The sequence below is a fragment of the Lotus japonicus genome, chromosome 5 (genome assembly GCF_012489685.1).
Source record: "Lotus japonicus ecotype B-129 chromosome 5, LjGifu_v1.2".
Lineage (NCBI taxonomy): Eukaryota > Viridiplantae > Streptophyta > Magnoliopsida > Fabales > Fabaceae > Lotus > Lotus japonicus.
This window is the reverse complement of record NC_080045.1, coordinates 49,642,798-49,664,971: the sequence shown is the minus strand read 5'-3', so window position 1 is coordinate 49,664,971 and position 22,174 is coordinate 49,642,798. Positions and strand designations below refer to the sequence as shown.

At 35.4% G+C, this 22,174-nt stretch overlaps 1 protein-coding gene and 1 non-coding gene across 3 annotated transcripts; both read right to left on the bottom strand.

Annotated features, from left to right (window-relative positions):
- Positions 1–573: 573 nt before the first annotated feature.
- Positions 574–2,451, bottom strand: LOC130720180 (dof zinc finger protein DOF4.6-like). Of its 2 annotated transcripts, none has more exons than XM_057570803.1 (2): positions 2,232–2,451; positions 574–1,741 (listed from the first exon to the last, which is right to left on the bottom strand). In XM_057570803.1, the coding sequence occupies exons 1-2, from the start codon at positions 2,253–2,255 to the stop codon at positions 905–907; spliced, it is 861 nt and encodes a 286-aa protein (XP_057426786.1). In that variant the 5' UTR covers positions 2,256–2,451; the 3' UTR covers positions 574–904. The 2 variants fall into 2 exon arrangements, with proteins under 2 accessions (XP_057426786.1, XP_057426787.1); XM_057570804.1 differs by lacking the exon at positions 2,232–2,451 and adding an exon at positions 1,867–2,140.
- A 2,338-nt stretch (positions 2,452–4,789) lies between these two features.
- On the bottom strand, positions 4,790–4,862 carry TRNAF-GAA (transfer RNA phenylalanine (anticodon GAA)). Its single transcript has one exon. It is a non-coding gene; the product is annotated as a tRNA-Phe (tRNA).
- Positions 4,863–22,174: the final 17,312 nt, after the last annotated feature.

Sequence of the window (22,174 nt, the reverse complement as noted above, 5' to 3'; positions counted from 1 at the left end):
CCGAAACATGGCACAAAAAGAAAGGAAGAGGGAATGGTGGATATGTATATAAAACAAGGAAAATCATAGTCCATAGATCACATAGATTCACACACTCCTAACAAACTGATATACCAATTTATACAATATAGTATTCTTCAACATTTTATACACATTTCTCGAATCTGGTACTAGCTAGAAAACCAAACAATAAATTGATGATGGCACACTATATTGTAGTAGCCTGCTTCTCCGATAGAAGAAATTATCTTCACAACAACAATAACAAGAACAAAAAGTCTCATCTAACCACTAAGTGAGCTCATCAACCGTATGAATTACAGTACATCATTAAACTCAGAACATAAACTAAATTAGGAGGGAAGAAAAAACTAAGTATATAACAATAACAACGAAATCTATTACCTAACAGTAAAATTTGTTATATGGATTTATTGAGCTCGGGTCGATCACAAATCAGATTAGGGGGCTAGAAAAAATTAAGTGCACATGTAATATAAATTTATAAGGGCAATAACTAATTAACCTGACCCCCTTCTACTTCTAGCTTGCTACTTGTCAACCCTTAAAAAATGGGGTTAAACTTGATATCTCTTCTTTCTTTACACATTATAAAATGCAATCTGAGTACAGAATTTGAAACCTGCTGAAAATAAGCTTCATTTCGAAATCCCCACTGCTCATGAAATGAAAAGGAGCTAGATATATAGGAAACTCATGTATAATTCATGGCCTTCAGCTGTTAGCTAGCTAGTTAATTATGAAGAAATCCAAACCAGTGATGGAGTCCCCAAAAGGAACTCATTAAACCCATAAAAAAGGTTCAAAAGTAAAATTCACAAAATATTAATAGAACACAAGAGTAATTAAGAAACTAAATATTTTATGACTTTCCTTTCTTTAATTACCATGATCCACCACCACCTAACATTCCACTCCAATACCCAGCTGAATCTCCTTGTTGCACCTCCTTATCATTATTGTGATCCATTCTTGCTGTGGTGCTAGACACCTGTTTCAAATCCTCAAACGGGAACAAAACCCTCCCAGTACTTGTATCTTGAACATGACCCTGAAAACTTGCATAATCACTTCCATTCCCATCTAGAGTGAAATTCAGGGTTGGCTTAAAATCATGCATAGGAAACCCACAAGTAGTGTAAACAGTGTTTGGATCAGCTGAAACTGGTACAGGCATGAAAGAATATTGCAAACCCCTAGAACTTGAAGAAGAAGAAGTGATCCCAGTAAGAAGCCCCAATGCTGAAAGGTGAGAAGTTGAAGATGTAGTAGTTGAACAAAAAGAAGTGTTGTTGTTTTGATGAACCAATTCAGAGATTTTTGGGAACCCCAAATTCAGATCTTGGCCATCATTGAAAATCTTAGGGTTTGGAGTGCAAGTTGGTGTGACCAGATCAGGAAGATTCTTATTACTGGTTGTTGAAGGTGTAGAAATAACAGAATTAGATCTGTGCTTGTTCTTCCTTGATCCACCTCCTACTGGGATGTTTCGGAGGGACCCGCCTTCAGTCCAGTACCTTCTGCAAGTCTTGCAGAAGTACCTGGGCTGAGTGAGGCTATAGTTGTTGTAGTAGCAGAACTTGGTGTTGATTGAGTGACACCTTGGACAGTTCACAGCTTCTTCTTTCTGTGGCCTTGCCTTCTTGATCTCCAGCATGGATTCAGGCTTTGGACATGTGTTTGTCACCACAATACCTTCAATTGGCTTCATCACAATTTCCTTCAAATATTCCAAACAAATATGAATTTTAAATGAATGAAATTATTTAGACCCTATGGTGTAATATCAATTGTAACTTGTAAAAGAAAAAACAACAGATCAAACAGGCTAGTTAACTGCTTTACATTTTTCAGGAGCAAGAGGTGAGAAGCTATGTATGAATATAATTGTGATTTTTTTTAATGAAAAAGAGGAGCAGAATAAAGATGAAATTGAAACTTGTTTAAGTTCTTTATGGAAAGAGCAAATGAAAAAGTCAGAAAGTGAAAGGCATATACATGTCTTTTTTTTATAAGCAAAAAAAAAGTGAAAGGCATATACATGTTAATTGATAGGTTTTGATTTGTGGACATGCATCACTTGCACCAGGATCCAAATAAAGGAGATAGAAAGTATCCAAAAGGTATCATCATGTAATTAAGATGAAGTTATGAAAATTGAAGCAATAGAGATGGGAAAATGGTAAGAAGAAATAAGCTTAATTAATCACCTGTGGCCACTGAGCAGTGTCCATGGATTGATGAAGATGAATAGGATCAAAGGATGGAAGATGAAGGCAACGCAGGCTATGTGTACTTGAATGAAGTTGAAGCAGTGAATGAGAGAGAAATGATGGAATCTTTTGTATTTTAGTTGAGACACGTTTGCTGAAGCAGGAAAAGGGAATGTTTTTTGAGAGGCTAGTGAGTGTAGGGCGGTCTATGTGAATGAATGGTTCACCTTTTCCAACTTTATCATTTTAATAGAGTAGAAAATAATAGATAGAAGATGGGGGCCGGGGTTAATATATAATAAAAGTAGTTTTATTTTTTCTCTATATTAAATATAATTTTTTTATTCAAGACATATATATAACTATTTTTCGAATGGATGATTGATGACATCTATTAAAAATAAAAAATATATATTAAAGAATAAATTTCATGTAGCGATACTTATCGGTTACTTATGGCCTTGTGGGAATATATGTATACAAAATGAAACCTATTTACGGTCAAATATCCTTCACTAAAACATCTTTTCAATTTAGCAACATTAGTTTATGCAACAGATAAAAAGTGTTGTCTAAAAATGCGTTATAAATTACCTCGTGTTAGTCGTGTATACTACTATTTAGAGTTTATTTTAGGTAACACATTTTTCATGACAATTAAATAAGTGTTACGTATCTAATAATATTGATATTACATGATAATTGTTGTCTTTTTTCACACAATATCTTACATTTTTTCAGTATTACCATATAAAGTAAGAGAAACTATTACAAAAGATAATTAGTAACATCAAAACATGAGACCGTGGAAACTATTGCGTAACGTTTAGAAAAAAATTTCATGTCTATGATTACATTTTTGAACTGTTTCGAAAAGAAAAAAATTGTAGTGTCTTTTAAGACAATTTTTTTGTGTTCTATGTTAAAATTTTGTTCATTCATGGCTAAAATTAATTTACATAACAGTTTTTCTAAGTAATGAATCAATATTATTTATTGTCACTTGTGGGGATGCTAACATGTATTTGTGAATCGAATGAAAGCGTCATACACGACTGATATTTAAACACACATTAGATACATGAATTTTCTCATTAATTACTGTTTGAACCATACAACAACAAAATAAAAACTAACTCAATGGTGAGTAAGTTAAATTAATCGGTTGTGTCAGGTAAATCTAGTTTCACTTGATTCATTTCACAACCATTGTCACTGGAGCATTCATTGCGAGAACATTACAAGAAAAAAGCTCATTAGCGTTGGTCAAGGCAAAAACCGACGCTATATATAGCCAATTTAGCGTCGGCGTTATTATTGGGGGTGACATTAAAAGAGTTGAATCTAACACCTAGCACCAGTTAAATGAGTCAACGCTAGATTTCGAGTCAGCTAAACCGATGCAACACGCTTGTTGGCATCAGTGACGGATTCAGAATTTGATCTTGTGAGTGCTGTATATACATATAAATACATAACAAAAAAAACTAACATATACTATTAGAAGTTTTAAAGCACATTATAATTGTTCCCTATGAGTTTTCAAAACTCTGTATAATTTTTTCATTCTCAACACTATCAAATACATCTTTCTCTATATAAGTAACTAAACAATCATTTAACCATTCATCTCCCATTACGATTTCCTATCCGATTCTTGATGATATTCATAGCGGAGAAAGCTCTTTCAACTGTTATCGTGCTATTCATCAAATATAAATGGAAGTAGAAGCTCAATACCTTTAATTGCTGGATGAGTGGAAGAAAAAAAGAAAATGTTAGGGTTTCTTCTTTCTCTACTTTGTTTAGTTTGTTGTATGATGTCGAGTGTTGAATGAAAGAAGGAAAATAGTTGAGGATTTGGGTTATTTTGAGAGCCATGGTATAACCATTGGACAAAAGAATGAGAGTGAAAGAATGGTGTAATATCTGATGGACATTACTCAAGATTCAAGATTAGACTTTGTGGTGGTGGTTCGTGATGATGATGGACATGGAGAATGGGGAGGGATTCATCGATGAAGAAGATGAACAGATTATTTTTTTGGAAGAAAACAAATTAAGTTTTATTTTTTAAAGAGAAAACAGATTAAGTTTTTTTTTGAAACAAACAGATTAAGTTGTTTTACCCCAATTTGAATATCATAAAACAAACATTTAACTGGTGGTCGAGGGAAAAGAGGAGGGAGGGACCAAGGGAGTGGGTGAGGAGGAGGGTGGCGGAAGAAGATGCTTAAGGAGAGGGTGAGGGTAAGGGTGGTGGAGGAGGAGGGAGTGACTGAGAGGAGGGACATATAAGGAATATGCACTGACGGTGTAAAAAGTTTTACACCATCATTCAATCACAACCTTCCATTTTCTATTTTAGATATTATTAAATTCAAAATTAATTGTGAGATAATAAAATGGAGGGATGTGATTGAATGATGGTGTAAAACTTATTTACATCGTCGGTGCATAGAAATTAATCTCTTTTTCAATTATGGTTTTAAATTCTTTAGAGTATCAAAATCAAATATTGAAAAAAGTTAATACTCTATTTAATGGAAAAAACATGCGGTGAGCGTGGATCGAACACGCGACCTTCAGATCTTCAGTCTGACGCTCTCCCAACTGAGCTATCCCCGCGATGTTAATTTGGACCATGTTTTAAGTTTTGTTCGTTATATATTGATTTATATATATGATTTAATAATATATAAATATGTTTATGTTGGTTAGTTATGATCTTCATGAAAAAAATCATTGAGAAGTGATAGGAATAACAAGGGTCTGTTTGTTTCCCGTTTTCAAAACAGTTTTCAGTTTTTAAAAACTGAAAACTTGTTTCGTACGACCTGTTTTCAAAAACTGTTTTTGAAAACAGTTCTCATTTTCAGTTTTTAAAACTAAAAAACTAAAACAGCTAAAAGATGTTTTCAGTTCCAATTTTCTAAATGTTGGAAAACATGTCATTCAACCTGTATTCTTCTTCTGAAAACTGTTTTTAAAAATTGTTTATGAAAACTATTTTAAAAACTGAAAATTAAAACTGCAATCAAACAGGCCCCAAGTTTTTACTTTTTTGGGTGTTAATTACTTGATGACGAATTTGTCACCGATATTAATTATTAGCAATTTTATAATTATAAAGAATTTTATTCTTATAAATTATCAGGAGTTATGAAATATTCAGAACACATGAAGGTGACATGGTGGCAATCGGGCGTCACATGATGAGCGGTAGAAGGGCAGCGACGCACAATGAAGCAACATTGCGGCAAAGAGGTCAGGGGGTTAAGGAAGGCGAGTCTGGTGGTCGAGGGAAAAGAGGAGGGAGGGACCGAGGGAGTGGGTGAGGAGGAGGGTGGCGGAAGAAGATGCTTAAGGAGAGGGTGAGGGTAAGGGTGGTGGAGGAGGAGGGAGTGACTGAGAGGAGGGACATATAAGGAATATGAGGTGGACAAACAACCTTTAGAAGAGACCAAATTAGCGTCAGCATCAGGGCTGATACTAAATTTTGACGCTAAAATGCTCATTTCTTGTAGTGAATGGACAATGTCATTCATGTTTCGTTGATAGATTTACGGACGACCAAAACTAACGAAAAAATTAAAGGTCGATGACTATATTGACAATTGCAGCCGTGAGTGAAGGTTATTGGCAATCTTTCCCCCATCCTTACCGATAACCATTGGTAAATGGTTTTTATTTCTTGGGAGAAATGATGTTTTTTAATGGCCAGGCCGTTGGTAATTGTGGGAATTACCTATGGATGTGAGGTCGTCGGCAAAAAGCAAGTTTATTCGAGGTTCTTGAGAAATAACATATATAAAACTTGACCAGTTAAATACTATTCTTAAGGTCTTTTACCAACGGTTTCATTAAATCATATAGACCTCATTTCAATTTGATGAGATCGATCTACATAAATTTTAACTAATAAAAGAAACTATCTTAAAAAATGAGTTATAAATTGAATGTTGCTAGTATTTATCCTATGAAGAATAGATGGTTCTACCTACAGTGGGACTAATTGAAAATTGAACCACCGTGGTCCAATTTACTCACACCATTGGATTTAATATTTTTAAATTACAATGGTTAAGATTAATTGATATTAAAACATTTCATTTGTTAAATATATATTAATTTACCCAAACACCCCTACCATATCCACCACCATCTTCAACATGTCCAGTAATACTGATTAGTAGAATTGATCTTCTTCCCTAAATAAGCTTCAGCTGTTTCTTCAGGGCTAAACACTTTTTTTTTCTGAGAAGGAGAAAATCATGGTTATGATGATGGAAGGAGATGCTGGAAGGAAGGAGAAGGAGAAAGATGGAAAAAAAAATTGAGAAAGGGATATTTTTGTAATTCAATTGCATAATAGTAATTGGACCACGGTGGTCCAATTTTCAACTAATCTCACGGTAAGCGCAGCCAGAATAGATACTCAGGATCTCATACAAGAAAATATATGTATTATTACGTACACACCTGAACTTGTGATGAACAAATCCTTTTCTATGCCTGTCATGAATGAAACTTGCAGCAAATAGGAAGAGTTCTTGCCTCATTTGAAGACCAAAAATTTGTTGTTTTCCTAACCTAGGTAGTAGTGTTATTAGTGAATGTTCTTCTGTGGGCCAAAATCCATGAGTGGATTATGGAAGTTACTAATTACAAGTATTCACATGCGTAGCAGTTCCATTATTCACGAATCACATGGCGCAGGTATATATGTCAATGATACGTTATATATATACGAGTATAGTGCCCACTGCCAAGGGTGTCTGTCATGTTGTGCAAATGAAAAAGAAATGCAACTCTTGAAATGGACCAAGGGTTTGTTGAGCAACAGTTTACTAGCTACTTGTAATCATTGCCTTTGATTGATCAATTGGGACCACTCCACCTACAGGCTACAACACCGTGTCCGTGAAACATATATAGGCCCCGGGAAAGATGATGAGCGGCAGGAGTGGAGAGCGATTGCAGGAAAAAAATTGATGGGTTGATGAATTTAAAACAATAATGGGGTATATTAGAATTAGTTGAAAATATAGAGTTGGTGCATATTAGAATTAACAAAATACATGGGCTAACTTAATATTGAATTTATTTTTAAAATGTTACTTGGTACTAACAGGTGATAGCAAGGAAAAAATTACTTACACAAAGTTTTTTTTTTTTTCGCTTATTAAAGGCCCCAGGCAATGGGTCAAAATTATGAGAAGCCTAAAAATCCGTTAAATATCAGGTTGGCTATTCAATGAATTACTACCATATTTTACTTAACTAAATTACGTTTATAGGGTATGAATACGAACATATAAGTACATAATAAATATAAAGATGAATATTCAAGTTACTACTCATGTAAATATGAGGAAGTTAAGGATGCAAGTTATTTTTATAAACGCAGATGCATATATCATATAAGTATTATAGTACTCTACTCAGACCCTATCATTATCATCCGACTACACGCATGCATTTTTTACCTCATGAAATTTGCAACTGCCTAACAGTCTGCAACAGCGCTTTGGTAGCTAGAAGTAGCAATTGCTCAATCTCAACATTATTATGCTTTCGTTTTTTTTTTCATTGGCACATAGCATTATTCTTCGGGTTATCGTCCAATATTTTCATTTACGAAATGTGGGCCTTGAATTGGGTTTGTTAGTCATACTGGGTCAGGCCTTTAAACATGCCTTAATAAAATGCCAGTTTTCAGTAGTAGCGCTTTTGACAAAAACCAAACCTATGTAACAAGAAGTAATGCAAGATTCACTAGACCCACTAGTTTCGACCTAAAAATAAAACATCCCCCTTTAAGTTTCAACTTTTTTTAAAATGAACTTCCATTAAATAATTAAACTGGCATAGACGCCAAAATATCTCAGGTCTCACAGGGCCACAATTTTGGAGGACAATCTTCCACTCAAACTACATTGTTGAGGTAAGATGCATATTCTTAGCCAAGAAGTCAGCAGCAGTATTGCCCCTTTACGTAAAAAAAAAAAAGAAGATCAATCTGATAAAAAAAAGCATGAAAATCTCTAATAACCAAAAATAAATAGAAGAGCCCTCCCGCTTCCTCCAAGTCTGTAACAAAAGAAGACAGTCTGTTTCAAATACCACGGATTGGAAACCAAGCTAAATCGCCAACTTCATCGCCCAACGAAGACAAAGAGCTTCCGCTAAAATGGGAGATAATGTAACGCCCCAATTTCTCAACTGAGGAATCACATTAGTAACCTAACAAAGTCTAAGGACTATTCTGCAATCCCTAAAATGATTGGGTATTTTTTTTTTTAAATGAAAAGACTAAATACCATAGGGTTGGAAACGTTACATAACTTTATTTAAATAACCTGTTTCCCGACATAATAATATACATAACATAGAGTAGTTCCCAACACCATAAACGGGGTTCCAAAATAAGTACGCTCACTTAGACAAGTGGCGAAAATAAGGTTTAAACAACAGAGTTTTCAGATGGAGGAAGAAACTCAGACATAGTCCACCAAAAAGGGAGAAGCAACTGCTTCATCCACCTTTACTCGACCGCCCACAGTCACGGTCTCCAACTCGAACAGCTAAGCTTCGGCGGAAGGATCTCCATCGCCTAATAGCGTTAAGGGCCCAAACAGCAAATAGCAAATAGAAAGGGTTAACTCCATGCCATTATCACGTATAAAAGGGAAAAACATGCTATTCAAATTTAAGTGCATATCATGGCACATAAACTAGCAACTTAATTCAAGATAGATGACGACATATATTCAACGATATAGATTTAAATCAACTATCAACAACCTCAACAATATTTCTACTCAGATATCAACAACTTAACAACATATATGTTAATTCAGGTATCAACAACTTAACAATGTAACATTTATTCAGACATCAACTTAACAACATATAATAGCTCAGATATCCACAACCTCCACAGTATAGAATCAAATCATGTGACAATAATCTCAACAATATAACATCAAATCAAATAACAACAACCTCAATCTATATCATCTAATCAGATGTCAACAAAACCAACAATATGGGTTAATCAATGACATCTCGTAAGACAGGACAATGATAGGACCACACCTCCTCATCGTCACTTATTGCGCCACACAAGACGGGACAACCAGGTGAACACAATCACCTGACCGCCACTTATACGCCTGACAAGACGGGACAACCAAGTGAACACAATCACCTGACTGCCACTTATTGCGCCACACAAGGCGAGACATTCGGGTGGACACAACCACCTCATTGCCGCTTATCCACACAAGGCAGAACAACCAGGTGAACACAATCACCTGACCGCCACTTATACGCCTCACAAGACGGGACAACCAAGTGAACACAATCACCTGACCGCCACTTATTGCGCCACACAAGGCGGGACATTCGGGTGGACACAACCACCTCATTGCCACTTATCGCCATACAAGGCGGAACAACCAGGTGAACACAATCACCTGACCGCCACTTATACGCCTCACAAGACGGGACAACCAATTGAACACAATCACCTGACCGCCACTTATTGCGCCACACAAGGCGGGACATTCGGGTGGACACAACCACCTTATTGGCGCTTATCGCCACACAAGGCGGAACAACCAGGTGAACACAATCACCTGATCGCCTCTTAGGCTTAGGCCCTAAATGCCAAGCCAGTCAACAACACTGCCCAAACCAATTATTAATTCGGAGTAACCACATGTTATTCCTATTATCAACGAACATGAATCAATTCAATTGCATACCAACTCAGTTCAATGACATAAACCAGTAAACGACCGAAGCCTCTCAGAAAACAGAGACACACGTCTCAATAAGTTCACTCGGCCGAAGCCTCCAGAAAACATTTTCCCTGTTCAACATAATAATCATAATCATCTGCCAATCAATATAAACATCTTCATCTCAAACGCATGCAGTGCGATAAAAGCATGCAAGACTCAAAGACACTCTAAAACCGAGTTACCCTTACCTTCGTGAGTAGAAGTCGTGCATGGAAGTTGTGAACCTAGAACAAGGAAATACAATCATCAACACAAGCCTCACTAGAAACAACACTATCTAATAACACTAATCGAAATCGTAAAGAAAGCTTTTAAAGCTTCAGAGTTCCTATTTAAGCACAAATTGACAATGGAGACTTCGTTCGCTAAAACAAGCATAACTCGAGCTACAGAACTCGGAATGACACGAAACCAACCCCAAAATTTCGACAATTGAAAGACCTACGTAATGGCTCAGGTCATAGAGACCCAAAAATTATTTTTGAACACGGTACCCTAACAAATAGGTTTCGGCCACTCTCAAAAATAGGGTTTTCGAACTTTTTCTTCGATCTAAATCAATTCATAGGTATTCTTAGGCGATATCTAGGCCAGGGAAACTCTCAGAAAAATTATCGGGTCGAAAACTGTCGCAGGGGTATTTTGGTCAATATTTTTAGCTCAGAAACTCAAAATCAGAATTTCGAAAAACAAATTAGATGGGGTCGACACCAACGACGATTATGACGACTAATCCTACTAACGCTAAGTTCAGTCGAGAGTTTTTGACTCAAAAAGCGGAACATTTGTCAGAAATGGGTATTTTGAGCAGAATTGAAGTTCGGCGGCGATTCGACGAGATTCGGCGAAATGTAATCCGCTAAACATGCTCAGGGGCACGCAGGGAATAAGTTTAGACAGAGAAATCAAGTTATTTGGACAGTTTTACAAAAAGCTCAAAACTTTGAGCACAGAAAAACATAGAGAAAAGCGACAGAATTTACGATCAGAGGTAAGGAAAAGCATCAGTACCTCGAGGGCTACGCGTAGCAACGAACTGTGGGACGATCAGGCAAGAATTGGCGAAAAACTCTTCTCCTCCTCCTTCCTCCTTGGCCGCGGGTTTGGGTGTGTGTGTGTTGGTGAGATTTTTGTTTTCTTTTTCATTTTTCAAGCTATTTATAGAAAATGGAAAATGCAGAAAAATGAAAATTTCGCGATTCCGATTTCTCCTGTGCCATCCTCTGTGAATTCTAAGATAGGTTCTGACGACAGAATTCCATAACTCAAAATAGGTTTCTTGGAATTAAGGCAAACGATCCAAAGTCGGTGTAAATCTATTTTACCCGAAAAACTACTTTTTGCAGTTGATGTCGGATGAGAAAACTTCTTTCTGAAGAAAGATTAGAAACATCGAAGGAAATAGGTGTACGCGTGTGGAATCTTCGTTTGAAGCTCCGAATAGAAAAAGTCTTCATCAACCGTTTATTCTAGGTTTCTTGAGCTATCAGGGTTTTAGTTTCGGCAAACCTCCGAGAACTAGAATCGGACGTTCGTACATCCCAGGGTTTCGTATCGAAACGCTTGTCAAGGAAAGGAATAAGAGAAATTCTTATATTCCTCTGAATATTTTTGAATATCGTTTCTACAGTGCTTTAAGAGCAGATTAGCCATTTTCTAACGTTTTTGCCCTAAGGCGGAAGTGAATAAGACTCGTGCTATAACCTATAACGTCTATATAACTATTCTTAGTCATTCCCTGAACTTTCTTTCCCCTTATACTAATTCGAACATCAACATAAGTCGAGTTTTCTCTCACGCTTAAACAGAAACTTATGCGTGAGGTGGAAATTAATTAATTTATTTTAATTCTAAAATTCTAGGTCTTACAGATAACACCACCATGGGATACAAAGAAGCTGAAGCCATAATCTCACCAACTTTGTCGCGAGCCACCATGCCAAAATCAACAATTTTATTCTGCCCAACAAATGCATCTGTGTTAACTTTTATTCCTCCTCTCGTTGGCCTCACCAACCGAGCTTTAACCTCCTCCCTCACACCCTCCGAACCTGTCGCCAACACTGGACAAGAGAGGGACTGGGCGCGATTCAACACTGCTGCCGCTAAGAAGCCTCGACCCTCAAACGCCACCTTGTTCCTAGCTTCCCAAACTAAATAAATTAAGCCTTGAACCGCAATTCCACCTACATCAAGGTCTCGTAGCACCCGTAACATGAAACACTCCCTCACATCAACACGCACACACAGGTAAGATGCCAACCAGCACCCTCGGATCGCATCACATCCCACCAAAAGATGATCAACAAACTCCTTCTCAAACCCACAGAATAAGCACGTCAGATCCTAATCCACAATACATCATCAGGGAGCTTCTCAGATTGGGAGATCAGTTATGCAAGCCCTCAATGCCACTTCCTTCCACATGGATGTGAGGGAGCCTTCCAAAATTTACGCCATAATGTAACATCTATGGACACATCACTAGAGCCTGATGGTGCTGCCTAGACCTCCAACCGAGTGATGAATTCGTAGCCAGACTTGGTGTTGTATCCTCCATCTGCGTTCTCTGCCCCAAAAAAAAAAGAATCATCTCCTCATTGCATTGATAAAGGCATTGCCATGATTGCACTTGCTATGGCTGGGTAGAAAACCCACTCAATAAGTTCCCAATTCCATCATTGACCCAATGGTAAGAGCAAGTCACTCACCTTCTCAAGTTTGCGATCCTCAACCACGTCGTGGCGATAAAAAATCGGAGGTCCCTTTGGCAGCCAATTGCCCCTCCATAAATTAATTTGTTCTCCATTTCCTACCCTCCAACACCCACCTTTCTAAAACATCCAAGCAATTTCATAATGCTTGCCTAGGCATAGCTGGAGCAATACTTGGCCTTTTTTCCCCCCAAACATCGATTTGGACGGAAAATAGACCGCCTTAAACACGCGACTAAGAAGCTGAGGTTGGGGAATTGTTTATTCTCCACCAATTTTTTCCAACCAAAGTTAAATTAAAAGATTTGAAACTTCTAAATCTGAGACTCCCCTCATCTTTGGTTTGACAAATTTTTTCCTTTTTAACCCAATGGAACCACATCTGTCAACATCCCCTCCCCCAAAAAAATTAGCAATCATGCTCTCAATCTGAGCACACAAGCAATCTGGCAAAAGGAAATGTACCAAACAAGAATATAGAAAAAGCCTCAGAAAAAGTTTAATTATAGAAAAAGTTTAATTTTTTTTTAAATAATTAATTATTTTTAGAAAAGTTTAATTTTTTCAGACAAAGAGACATACATAATTTTAATTTTTTAGATATTTTTTATAAAAAGCGGAAACTAATTTGTATTTATTTACAATCATAAAAGTCACTTTTTTACTTAAGTATGATTAATGTCTTTTCTACTATGTACTCATTATTTAAAAAAACTATTCAAAATAGCTTCCAATTATATAATAAAAAGATAATTATTTTAGAAAAAATTAAAATTTATTAAAAGGAGTGACCGAATACCTAAAACATTCTTTAAATAAGGACCAATTAAGAAAACAAATTATGTGTCTTGAGAAAATAGCTAATCTCAAAGGTGATACAAAGTTTAAGGGCAGCAATCAAAAATAATTATCATGTTCATGGGGGAGAGACAGAATTAAGAAAACATTGTAAGGGAAAGCAAAGAGATATCAATTTAAAGGGGGCTTAGAAAAAATTGATCAAGAGATAATTAATGAAGGGGGCAAAACATAAATTGAAAGACTACAACAATCAAGATTATAAACCTTCTCCATTTTTTAAAAATTGTTAAGTTTTGTCATTAAAAAATGAGTTTAATCTGTCGTGGATAATTTCAAAATATGTCTAGTTGAACATGACAAAGTCTCGTACCTAACAGCTTGCAAGTTTAAACCTTGATAAAGCATAAATTGAAAGACTACACTCAAGATTAGACCATATACAATGGTTAAACAAAAAATGTTTTGTTTACCCCTTTTCTACCCACCTTTTTCTCTTCCCAACACTCCACATCATCTTCTCTCTCTAATTCAACACTCTCTCAACAATTACCCACTCCAATGGTTTTACTTAACTCTCAACACCCTACCCCACCACTCACCACTCACCCTACCCCACCACTTTTTTATTTCACATTTTTATTTAATTTTATATTTTTGTTTTTATAATTACATAAAATTACAATTATCGATTTAAATTAAATTAAAACAATAAACACTTAACAATTTAATTTTTTTTAAAATATAGACTATAATTTTTTTTTTCTTAACAAATACTAATAGATAGATAAATAAGATGGTGAGAGAGATAATAAGAGGGTGAAAAACTTGGTTTTTTTTTTCTGTGTCCAAATCAAACGAACCAAGTCTCTATTTATAGAGAAAAAAAATCATGAATTTTGGTATAATTTTTTTTTTCAGAAAATTTTTTTTGATGAAATAATTGAGTTCAAAAGATAAGGGTAAAAGAAATCCGGAGCCACGAATCAGAAGCTGACACGTGGCAAAAAAAAAGGTTTCTCTTTCCTGCAGACAAGGCGCAAATGTTTTCTTCACACCTCATTTTGAGGTGGAAGGAGGTGGAGGAGGAAAGAGATAGGAAGAAAAGAAAAAGTAGGAGAGAGAAAGTATGAGATGTGATAGATAATAAGAGGAGAGAGGTAGAAACAAAAATAGGTGGAAATGAAGTGTTTAAAAGATGAGGCGCGTGTCGTGCACGCGCCAGCGGTGGCCACTGGCCTCGCGCCACGTGGCACACCGCAGGCTGTCCAACTTTGTTGAAAATGTTCAACATTTTTCCTCTCTCTCATCACTCTCAACAAACTTCAACAACCACTACAACCTATCAACAAAATTCAACAATTTTCAACGCCCAATTCATCTATCCATTGTAAATGGTCTTATAAACCTTCTCCTTTTTTTAAAATTGTTAAGTTTTGTCATTAAAAAATGAGTTTAATCTGTCGTGGATAATCTCAAAATATGTCTAGTTGAACATGACAAAGTATCGTACCTGACAGCTTGCAAGTTTGAACCTTGATAATTCTTTTATGGTGAAGTAGATATAAGTCTGTTATAAATGCTTTTGGAACCCGATAACTTTCTCTGCCTTAAACGAGAGTATCATTCTCTCACCCACAAATCCATTGTAACTAAAAAAATCTATCATGGATAAAAAAAATTGATTTTAAATATACATTGAAATCGGACACATAATATGATTACCAAAATTTTCAGGAGGTGATGATGACTAAAATGAGATATTTTTCAAAACTTAGGATTGTCTCAATGATTATACAACGACTAAAAACTTATTTAATCCATGAAAAAAATAAAGAAAGGGTTTACAATACAAAGTCATATATATAAATATTATCTCCACGTGTCACACATTTGGACCATTGGACATGCCCACAATCTGTTTCATTCATCCACACACAACAAGTGTTCAATCCACATGTTGTCATATGACTGGTTCTACAACTCTTAAGACGGCTAGAGTACACGCTGTCCGTCCCCATCAGTTTTCCTTCATCGGTAATTCAAACCTTGTGCCACCGTCCAGCTTGTCACTCACGGCCGAGCCGTACATCATCATGTGCACGTGGAACACTTAGCAGCGTTGGACGGTGAGGCCATACCTATATACACCTAGCAGCAATCCAAATTGCAACATTATTATAATTTCTTTATCAATATATATCAACTTCATTCAGTACTATTGAAGAAGCTAGCTGCAAATAAAAACAATTTAGATTGATAAGAACAAGTCATAAAACAAATTATGTTTAAAAGCAAACATTTGGCACCTACTCCATGCCATGCATTCTTATATATAACAATAGGGTCTCTCAAATAAAAGATGATGTCTTCCAAGAACAAAATAAATAATGGATCCTGTAGTTAATTCACCAGCTTCTTAATTACCATAAAAATTATGAGTCACTTGTTTAAAATAATTAATACTCACTTGTGATAAATTATACATGTGAGTGAGATTATTCTCATGAGAGTGATCTGTCGAAGCCGATCATGTTACCTCGAAAGATGTTAATAGCGAAGGCAAGAGTGAAACTCCGGCTAAAAAGGGCTTTATCCAATGGGGTAAATACAATAGGTAGGGGCCGAGTTCTGTCTACGAGCCCGGGAGGGGTCCTTGCGAGATGCCTAAGCTAGTGACTGGGGAGTTTGGGGAAAAACTCTGAGACATGGAGAATAGAATGTGTGCCTGACTCTATTTGAGAGGGGGCTTTGTACCCGGGCGAGTATGGAACATTGGATCTTCCTGAGCTACCAACTATTCTCAATGATCCAACAGTCAGGGATTCTTTGCTAGTGTGGTCTAGGTCATAGAGTCAATGATGAGATTGGTGAGGTGATAAGGGTCTTCCAACCCGGGAGGTCTGGCTGATCCAGTCCAATTGCTCTCGAGTTTGGTCGGCTGGAGGTGGTCGTCCCTAAGTTAACCATGTGCAAAGGCAACGTGTTCGACTCAGGGGTGATCGACAGAGGTCAGAGGAGTCCCTTGAAACAGAGAGAAAATTAATAAACTCTAAATCTTGCATATATTCATACGATTGAGTTCTTTAAGTTTGCAAAATAGTGTGAAGTACTTCAAATCATTACTATTTGGCTCGGACCTATTCTAAAAAGTCGAGACAAATTGATCGGCGGCTCGATCATTTTTTCAACCCATTATTGAATTATAAATCACCATGAGTGATGGAAATACACTATATAATTGTTGGGAAATCCAATATTTTAAAATTATATTTAAGATGTCCGGAAAAGTAGAAAGAATAAAGCAAGCTATTGAAAGCATAAGAGAAAGAGCTAGAATATGCCTTTTGTTCATAGCGCTTCAATAAGACATAGCAGTAGCACGTTGACGGTAAACAATGCACCAAATAGGCTCCCAGGAAAGAGAGGTGGGTCGCAACAGACACGGTTAACTATCGAGTCTTTCCTAGCCGAAATCTTTAACAAAACAACACTTTCACAATATTAATCTTCTTCAACACCTTCATAATATCACACTTCTTTTCGGATGATAGAAGATCAGATACTGCTGCAACCATAAATCATACTAAGAATGTGAAATATCATGAAACCAGAGGCTTGTGATACCGATGTTAACAAATGACACAGCTGGAAAAATAAAATAAGTACAATCAAAACACAAGAATATAATGTGGAAAAACTCCAAAACTGGAGAAAAATCCACAACCATTTTCTAAATCAACAACAAGAGAGTAAAGGCTATGTGGAAGTTTTTACAACATATACACTTCTATCAAGCTCACCCCAATACACTCACAAAGTAAATATTTAAACTACGCTAGATATACGTACCCTTAAAGATTTACTGACTAGTGTATCTACGAACAAAGAACTTAGGTCCAATATATAGCTTTGACCTCCCTCTTGCTTCACCATACTAGATAATATGAGACTGGTCTCTAATAGCTCTTTTTTACCTCCTTCGTTTGACATACTACCAGATGTGAGATTTTCTCAACCATTACGATCAACCCCACAGATTATTCTCCACTCAAGATGTCAAAAGGTGCAAATTAATTACTCGGGAGAACCCCAAAGGAGGAGAAAACCCTCCTTGTTAGGTAAAGAAATATGAATGCACTATTACAAAAAATTAAAAAAGTAGTAGTTAACATAGATCAACGACAACAGGGACAACTGTCGAAAAGCAATGCATTGTCTTTAACAAGCTTGTGTGTAGGCATTTTGGGGCCTAAGACAAAAATGCTAAAAATGACTTTCTTTTAACAAGAATCTTATCATATAAATTATCAACTTTTATATTAATCTTCTAGTTTTATACTTTCTATTTCTCATTTTCTCTTCAAAGAATAAGAATAAAATAATAATAAACAAATATAAATAAAATAGTACTACAAAATAAATAAAAAATGATGAAAAATCCTAGAATACTAGAATACAATGAATGAAACAATTAGAGATTTAACAACACTTTGATATCAAGGCAAGGTAGAAACAATGGATTTTTTTTTATATAACAAAACATCCTTCATATTCAAATTCATAATAATTTACATGTTTCTTAAAGTGAAAGTTGAATGCTTAACGTGGGTGTTCTCCTCTAAAGGGTTATTGAGTGAAGAAACAATGAGTGGAGTGAAAACTTGTAAAATAACTCTAGATATATAAGTTATGAAAAAAACTAACAATTATGAGTAAACACAAATTAATGTTTCAATTTTGAGAGAGTAAAAATAATATATATTTTATATATTAGTGTTTTAGAAAATGTAAATTTTTTAATACAAAACACTACTACTAATAACGGTTAAGGTTGCGCTTCCCACTTCTCACTTTACATCAAATGCAGGAGCAGATTAATTAGGGATTTATTATTTTTAGTATTTTTTAAATACATTTAGGATCTATTTTGTTTTTTTAATTAAGTTAGGATAAATTTGTTAGGATTTGTTATTTTTATTTACTTTCTCATGGAGGTTAGAATATTTTTGGATCTTATTTATTTATTTGGTTAGGAACTTATTTATTTTAAATTATGATCTTTTATTTTCCATTAGGATCTTTTAGGATATTATTTATTTTTCTGTTAGGATATTTTATTTTCCTATTTAAGCACCTGTAAGACATAACCTATTCAGTTTTTAGATTGATAATAAAATTCAAGAGTTTTCTCTTATTCTCCGGTGGATTCCAGTTTCTTTTCTAGGGTTTTAGTGTTGGCTAATTCCCCTTCTAGTGAATTCCAAAAACCCTTTCTTTTATGATTTGTGCTTGTAATCCTAGTACGACTTCCACTATATCAACATGCTCGTATTATAATTAATATGACATGATTTTCACTGTTTCCCAAAACTACACAATGCATGTACTAATTGTTTTGGGGCTAAAGCAATTCAAAGACCTAAGGAAATTGCCTTAGGTCATATACGACCCTGGTCTTTAAAACTGAAAAAAAGTAGTGGTTACTGACTGCTTGACCTGTGAACTCCAAAGAAATATGAATTCATGGTTTTATATTATATGTCCCTGAGGGTTAGTTCAAGTGGTAAGAGCTAGGTGACATAAGAGTTAGAGAGGGGAAGGTCCGGGTTCGAATCCTGGAAGAGAAATTTGAAGGATTAAACTACGAGGCAATCCACTCTATTCGAAAGCCATATAATCCTAGGAATATTTATCTGTTGTCTGGGCTGTCAACTTGTCGTAGAAACTAATATGGTTTGTACAAGTTTGTGCACCGCTGGTTCTCTATCACCTTTCAATTTCTTCTAGTCCCAAGTCCCTAAAGATAGTGACCACTATAATCTTACACTTAAAGACTGAGCTCATGATAAAAATATATGAGCTCATATTAATATAGCTCAGGTGTTGTATTTTTGTATTGTATCATAAAGTTGTGAAGAGTGTTCGACACCATAAGTGCTTCCTTTTGCGTAAAAGTATAATTACTTAAAAACTCTTTAAATTAATAATTATTAATTTATCGATAAATTAATAACTCTCTAAATTAATAAATTTCTCCGGTCCTGACATTATTAATTTAAAGAGTTTCTACTTAAAGAGTTTCTACTGTATTATATTGTAGTAGGATCTATCAAAACAGTTCTTATCAATTGAAGGACAAACAAGATACACACTTACACACACAGCAACCAAAAGTTGGCACATGTAGACCCCATGCTGGACCACTTACTTACATGTACTTTTCAAGATGGGATGCTACTCCGCTGTTAAATGATATTCAAATTTTGACATGAATTATATATATTGGGGAATTCTATCACAGCTTGTCGCTTTTGAAAAAACTGGCTAACATCAAGAAACAGCTGGTCTTGACAACAATAGTAACTAAAGGTGTTTGCGGATTAGGTTAGTTTAATTTTGAAGAAAAAATTGTCCAATTCAATCTCATCAATTTTGTTATTTTATCATCCTTACACTCAAAGGATCAAATTCAGCCTGGTCCCTCGATCAACCTAGCTTCTGTCTTAGCCCCTCATAAAGGGAGCCTTGTAAGAGTTGGGGATTTGATATAATGGGTTGAATGATGGAAGAACTAAATTTTCCGATCCAAATGGCAAAGAAGTTTCTATACTTATACCTTTTCTTGTTGGTGGGGCAACCGTCCCTTGAACTACCAAAGGAAAAAAAGGGTATCCATGTGGTCATGCCATTGTAGATGTTCGTCAGAGAAAGCCTAGCTCCATATTAAAATTTATCTTCTACTATTCATGATTTATACAGTAGTGAGGAGGATGAGTGAGTAAGAGTCTACAAACATCTATTTATAACTTACCGACAGTTTAACCGTATGTAAGATACCAACTTTTTCCAAGATGTTTATAAGTTATCCATGATAAAATTTCTAAAAGCCCTCTAAGTTATCGGTCGATGAGAATTTCAAATTTTGAAAATATCAACGGCTTTGAAGGGAACTAATTTTCCAATTTAGATAAGTCCGCCAAGGTTTGACAACAATTTCAATTTTTAAAATTACCGATAACCACCGAAAATTTGGTGGTAAGTACTAATCCTGCAAAAATGTAATTTACCGCCAAGTTATCGACGTTGACCCAAGTCATTGATCGTCAATGACAATGAGTTTTGCGATAGTTTTCAGGACATTGATAAAAATTAAACCGTTAGTATAGTGTGTTTTCTTGTAGTTATAACATCCACCTCCACCTCCTCCTTCACCACTGCTAGTCTGCCACCAGGTAACTCCACCATACTTCCACCAGATAATGTTGATAGAAAATGGGTTACAAAGATGGGTAACTATTGTGAATTACAAAATTAACAATAACTTTTTAAAACCGGAAACCACAAAAAACTTAAATTTAACTATAAATTTTGTATTTGTATAACAATACAAAATGATGTTTTGTATTTGTATTTTCTTCATGAGAGGGTTGCTCTCACATGGGGTTCTTTTTTATTCAATAAAATTCTTTTGATTCCAATTTTTTTTTTTTAAATTTCGAAATATAAAACTAAAAACTACTTTAAACAGGTCTAATATAATAAAGAGTTAATGATCAAATTAGTTTCTGAGTTTGTAAACGTCATTTTTTCTCAGAGGAACTAAAATCAAACTCGCTTACAAACTCAGGGACTAATTTGACCATTAACCCCATAATAAATTACTAAAAAACTATAATCAACTCATTGGAATCAAAGTGTGATCAACTAGGAAGAGAGATGAAAGTAATGTGACTAAAAATGTGCGATGGACACTTTAGATTCACCGGTTGACATGAGTAATGTGACTTAAATTTTGATTCATGCATTTTCTTCCAGGAAGAAATAGCAGGATATCTGAGAGTGGCATTACTACTCAGAAGTCAGAACATACATGCACCCAAGTAGGGGTTTGGGGAAGTGGTGGGCAAAAGTTATACGATTCTTGTATGTTGGCCATTCTCATTATTTCATCATATAGCCATGAAAGGGAAATATGGATATCATTTCTACCAAGGTGTGTCAGATAACATCCAAAGATATATTAGAAACATTTTTTTGAAAGGCTTACACACCCTTCAACCTCTCCACCTGATCCCTCCGGCCATGACAATGAACAAGGACAAAATCATCCTCCTCCACGGGGGCGTATTTAGGGAGGGGCTGGCAGGGATAACAACCCCCAAGAATTTCGAAAAGTATACTAACTGTATGTATTATTTTGTAGTCTTAGACTTCGACCCCGCAAAGTTTTGTTCTAGTAAATTGATGTGTTTTGAATTTTTTTTTATGTTACATGTGATGATGGAAATATTAGGAATCAGTGGTACTCTTTATCGGTCCTTACAACGACGTTATTAAAATATGTTTAATATTTGAATCTTGGGTCAACAACTAAATATCTTCTTCAAGAGTCGAGAGACAATAGTTGGACGCGAGTAAACAACTATTGGATAGTGTTATAAGTTATAACGTTATGTGATGCTCATCAAATTGAAGTTTCTGACGTAAAAACCCCTTAGTTTGTGGGTAATAGTCATCATAAGAAATAAGATGGTGGTCTGAAATATCATTATAAAATAAATGTATTTTATTCCGCAATTGATTTGCAATTATCTGAATTAAATAGAAGATTTCA